At 39.3% G+C, this 5,778-nt stretch overlaps 1 protein-coding gene across 1 annotated transcript; it reads left to right on the top strand.

Annotated features, from left to right (window-relative positions):
* Positions 1-1,667: 1,667 nt before the first annotated feature.
* LOC134467438 (uncharacterized) lies at positions 1,668-4,973 on the top strand. Its single transcript, XM_063221321.1, has 9 exons — positions 1,668-1,847; positions 2,409-2,430; positions 2,545-2,618; positions 3,004-3,288; positions 3,572-3,607; positions 3,721-3,788; positions 4,138-4,235; positions 4,579-4,625; positions 4,804-4,973. The coding sequence occupies exons 1-9, from the start codon at positions 1,806-1,808 to the stop codon at positions 4,837-4,839; spliced, it is 708 nt and encodes a 235-aa protein (XP_063077391.1). The 5' UTR covers positions 1,668-1,805; the 3' UTR covers positions 4,840-4,973.
* The last annotated feature ends 805 nt before the right edge of the window (positions 4,974-5,778 follow it).

Here is a 5,778-nt window from a genome sequence, read left to right as displayed (position 1 = left end):
GTGTGCCGGACAAAGACGCCTTACCCATGAGACACTTACTACATTCCTAGCTGAGGTCACAGCCATAATCAATGCTCGCCCTTTGATACCAGTCTCTTCTGACTCTGAACATCCCCAAATCCTGTCACCCTCCATGCTACTTACCCAGAAATCAGGATTACTCCTCCCACCTCTGCAAAGCCTTAACCAAAAGGAGATCTTGAGGAACCAATGGAAGCGAGTTCAGCTGCTAGCCAATGAATTCTGGAACAGATGGCGTAAGGAGTACCTCAGCACACTGCAGTCGCGGCAAAAATGGCAACTTGAGAGACCAAATCTGAAGGCGGGAGATGTAGTCCTTCTTAAGGAGAAACAGGCCAGAAGGAATGAGTGGCCTATGGGAGTCATCATCCAGACTATCCCAAGCCAAGACGGACTTGTAAGAAAAGCTGAAATCAAAGTTGTTCAACACGGGACAACAAAGAACTATTACAGACCCATCTCAGAACTAGTGTTCCTGTTGTCCCCAGAATAAGGTGCCCTCACGGTGTGAACATCAATATGGCATCTCTAAAGATACCAGACGGGGAGTGTTCTGGCTATGCCAACTAATAATCTTGTAAATACTTCGAATTCTAAAAGACTTTTACTTTGACAAATGTTTACATCCCGAGACTCAGAATGCTAGAATGTTCAGTATGATTTGACAGTTAGCAACCCAGCTACGTGGAAACCTCCCGTACGCAGTTTCAAGGCAATCTCTGTGAGTTACTGTAATATTTTATTTCATTTGATACTTTCCCCCCAACTCAACTTACCGTATTATCATAATCTTATCGCCATCTTACTTGTCATTGTCCCACTTATGAATTCACCCTTAAACTTTGTATTTACCATTCTCCCTGTTAGCCTTAGCTTACCGGTAGTTACTACTGCCAAGTCAACACGTATTTGTTTCGTTGTTATTACTACAGTTATTTTAATATACGTACACGAGAGGATACTGTCCCTGATGTTATACTTGTATATGTTTCAGTTTAACAATCTTCCATAAATGATGAGAACGCAACCTTCGGTGTCTGGAGTCGTTTGTGGGGCTTGTTTACCTGCCTGGCTAGCGGATAAGGTTCTGTGAGGCCAGAAGAATAATAATAATAATAATGATAATAATATAACCTATTTGAAAGATTTCAAACAGTTCATGAACAATTATGCGTATCTAATAGCCTAATAATTGTTTAAGAACTGTTTGAAAACTGAATGAACACAAATGTTCATTGTAGGGCTATTAAAAAAATCTTTAAAAGGTGTCGTGTCAAACCTAAGAAAGGCAACATTTTGTCTGAATAGGCTATTAGGTCTAAATGAAAATAAATAACTGAAATAGGCCTAGATTTAAAAATAATAATAATAAAAAATAAATAAAAAATAAACTTTCCATCTGAAATTATTGTTTAAATCGCTTGTAGTGGCAATAGCAGTCGCTATTGTAGTCGCTTCCCGGTTTGTTCTACATGAAATGTCCCGTGAAAATGTTTGGTAGGCCAAAATTTCACTTCAGCCTGAACAATGGCATTTAAAAACAAGCAATTCATTATGACATCATTGGGTCCTTGCCCAATATTCTAGTTCAAGTCTCAGTGTTCCACTTTGAACTTGAACATTCTATGTTACATTTTGCATTCATTTCGAAACCTGATACACATTGAGACGAGCGATTTTGCTGATACCTGCAGAGAAATACCACTTTTAAAGGCGAATCTTGATTCGGAAAGGAAAGATATTGCGACACCTGCTGGATTTACCGAGAACTTCATCCAGATGAAATGGGAAAAAATCTGTCATGTTGCATGACCTCTTCGGGCGACGTAAGTCAAACAAGGGCCATTGATCATATTGAATTTGTGTGGTTTTTTTTTTAACTAATTAAAATATGCTATGAAGTAGTTTTCCAATAATAGCAGTAGCCCATAGAAGATAGGCAGGCATAACCATAGCCCAATGTGATTTTGTGTGCTATAAAAGATTTTTGTTTTGTTCATTATTTTCTCTTTTCCACAATCAACAACAAATTGTAAGCTTACATAGGCCCATTGCTATTTTTGTTGTTGTTTGACAGATAAACAAAATACCTTGCACATGTTTATTCTAATAAAGCACCACAGTAGCCAACTGTGTGTTCCAATCTTTCTGGTGTCCTTATGACTAGTACAGTGGTTCTTTTCAGCAGCTATTGCTATGGTATTAGTGCTGAAAATATTGATACATTTGAGCTGGTTTTGGGGTATTCCTCATTTTGTTCTATTGAAGTAGCAAACACTTTCAGTCTATTGTTTTATTTAAGATCCATTACTTTGCTGTATGGTGTAGGCCTATATAGGCCTTTAGGCTACTCATCAAATTAACACAAGCCTTGTAATATTTTGTAGGGTCCACAGGAGAAGTGTCGAGGTAAGGTTTCATTTTGTCTATTACAGTGTCTTAGTTAAGTGGTTAGTTTTGATTATTTTGAATATTGTTTTGAGTTTTATCTCCATCCTCAAATCATCTTGGTATCATCCTTAGAATCTTCCAAGTATGACGGCATGGTCCAGCTCCTATTACAGCATGAGGCCAAGATTGCTGAGCTGGATTTGATGGTAAGCTTTCCAACATGATTTAGGATCAGGGTTTCGAGAGAGAATGTACACTGTTGTTTCCCATATACTGTAGACCTACCCACAATGGCCACCTACCAAATTGGTGTCAGAAACACTGAGGGTGATGGATGAATGAATGAATGAGTGAATGAGTGAATGAGTGAATGAATGAATGAATGAATGAATGAATGAATGAATGAATGAATGAATGAATGAATGAATGAATGAATGAATGAATGAATGAATGAATGAATGTCAATCTGGCATGAATACTCAAGAACTGAGCACATACTTCTCTGAGCATGTCATTCTGATAGTCACTCAGTGTGGTTACCAAATGTATGTTATAATCCATGCCAATGATTGCCACTGATACTATATGCAGACCAAGAAGCTGCAGGAAGAGCTGAGCAGTTCTAGGAGCTCCCAGCGTGTCACAGAGGAGAAAAACCAACACCTGAGATCCATGATCTCCACACTGCAAACCCAAAACCAACACCTGAGATCCACAAATGACGACAAAGATGAGATCATCAAACGTCTCACCAGGCAGCTGGCACAACAACACCAAGCAACTGAGTCCAGAACTAGAAGAGCACAGGGTGAAATCAGAACTCTTCATCACACGATCTCTGAGCTGGAGAACAGGGAAATGTCCTACAGGACCACAGTAAGTCCAACTAGCAACTACAGGGTTGTGTTATAGACACACATGTCAGTTGAGAACAACACTGAACCCAAGAAGGTTAAAAGGATTCCTACACTATGGGTCTAATTGTGATGTTGTGAAATTAGGCTGATACAATCGCTTCCAGACTAATCTGCATATGTGTGCATATGTGTGCGTGCATACAGTATATGTGGTGTGCATATGTGTTTGTTATATTTCATTTGCTACAATGATAATATAATGTTATAATTAACAAACACATCTGCTACTTGTGTCTTTACAGATTTCCTCACTGGAAAAGAGCGCTCACAGGAGACTTGTAAGCATATTTTTGATCCCATTGTACTTCTAAACACACTGCACTCATACTCATACTACTCTCAATATACATTTTTGGCCCAATTTCATGTGGCTTGTTTTCTATTGACACAGCTCAAGACCTCGAGCTTGCAGAGAGAGCTGAGTGAGAAACGAGGAGAGATCTTCTCCCTCCATCACAGGTGCAGCAGCATTTCTTTCTGTTCCCATTGTTACACTGCTACAGTTTGATCAATTTGGCAGACACTTTTCTCAAAGGGCTCCGTCTCACTTCAGTCACATCTGTATCTACACTGGACAATGTTTATGTAATGACCTCATATTCAGATCTGTAAAGCACTGTGCATACCCAACTTGTACCCACTCCTTTTTAATACGGTGAAATGCACATAACGCACATCATTTTACATGCTACGTGTTTACACAATTGAGTTTCAAGTCACACATTGAGTTTGTGAAATAAATAATGCTGCAACATAAAATGTAACTATGTGCTGCATGCAAACTAAGATGGCTGTTTTCCCCATGCAGACTGATAGAGTACATGGACAAGGTGGCTGAACTCAGAGGAACACCCTTCATCCCCCTGCCTTCTTACCCCCCTGGCCACAAGCCGCCCCACAAGCGAGGTGAGTTGGGAACTTCCATTCCTGCATCTGCCCTGCCCTCTTTCCTTTTCTCGCAATTTGCCAAATACAGAGGGGTCAGACACTGTACGTATGTACTTCTTTTTTGTTGTTGTTTTTTTACGGACATTTGGCATGTGACATAGTAGTTGTTCAGAGGGTGTTCTTTTGGGATGATTATTTTTTAGGAAGAAAAAAAGTTCATAATTGTAAGCATATCCTTAAGAGTTAAGTGAAGTCAGTCCATTTGAGGTTATTTATAAGCCCAAGTCAACATAAGTAAAGTTGGCTTATTCTTTTCTTTTACATTATCACTAACATTGTGGTGTTTGTGTACTATATATAGTGAGAGACAGCTGGAGGAAGATGTGGGCCGGAACTCGCCTTTATGTGGTAAGTCAGACACCTAAACGCATTGATGGGAGATCAGGTACAGTATAATTTCATAATAAATGTTGGGAGTATGTATCTTCATAACATCTGTTGCGTCGAATGAATGTTGTTCTATAAAACAACCTTGGAGTCTTTCAGATGAGTGTGCATAAGATTCTAACCAGCTGCTTGTCCACAGATTCCTGAGGAGAAGCGGACCACCTCCACCCTGTAGGCAACTGATCCCCGCAGCTGCCTTCTCCATGTCCTCCCAACAACATCGCTGCCCCCAAATTATGGCTGTGTCTGTCTACAGACCACCGCGAGGCCCCTGCCTTGACCCTTATATCATCATCATCACCATCATGATCATCAGCACCGCATTATTATTATTTTTATTTTCATTATTATTTTTTTAAATTATTATCATTATTTTTTAATTATAATTATTATCATTAAAATACTTTATGAATTCCAAATGTGCTGCTGTATCTTCTGATTTGTCCTAACTCAAGATTGCACTCAGTACTGACATATTTGCACCGTGACTCTCACTGCCACCTCTACTGCTAGCCACTTGAGCTCTAGTCAGTTTGAAACTACTTCATTTGTCTGTTAACGTACAGATGTACGTAATGTAATGTACAGGCCTATATGAGCATTTTTTTTGTGGTGGGTATACTGTACACCACTGCTGTCACTGCCAAGTCACTTCTCAAGTCTGTTAGTAAGTAAGTAAGTATGAATCCGCCTTTAATCTCTGTTCAGTCTCAAGTCTGTTCATTTTCATGTGTCTGTCTGTCTCTTGTGGGTTTTGCATTGATTTCATTGCGTAGCAGTTTATGTGTGGTAAGTAACTGTAGTAGTTTTATAGTTCATATTTGATATTGCACCATGTGCATTCTTTAAGAGTTTCTGTACATTTCATTATACTGTGTATAATGGCAATACAAGCTTGCTATTCTATTTCTTCTACTTTTGATATGACATAGTATACAACATGCATTGTATGAGTGAACTAATAAAAACTGTTGCCTGGCTATTGTGGCATCAAACAATTCTTGTTTTGTCAATGTGAAAATGGTGCCGGGCGTGGTGTTGTAGGCCTATTATATGCATCTTATGAGAATACGTTGAAGTGTAACCACTGGGACTGTTACCGCCCACAGCTCCA

The sequence above is a fragment of the Engraulis encrasicolus genome, chromosome 17, assembly GCF_034702125.1.
Source record: "Engraulis encrasicolus isolate BLACKSEA-1 chromosome 17, IST_EnEncr_1.0, whole genome shotgun sequence".
NCBI classification, from domain to species: domain Eukaryota; kingdom Metazoa; phylum Chordata; class Actinopteri; order Clupeiformes; family Engraulidae; genus Engraulis; species Engraulis encrasicolus.
The sequence above is the reverse complement of the archived record's forward strand: the minus strand, read 5'-3'. Positions and strand labels throughout refer to the sequence as shown.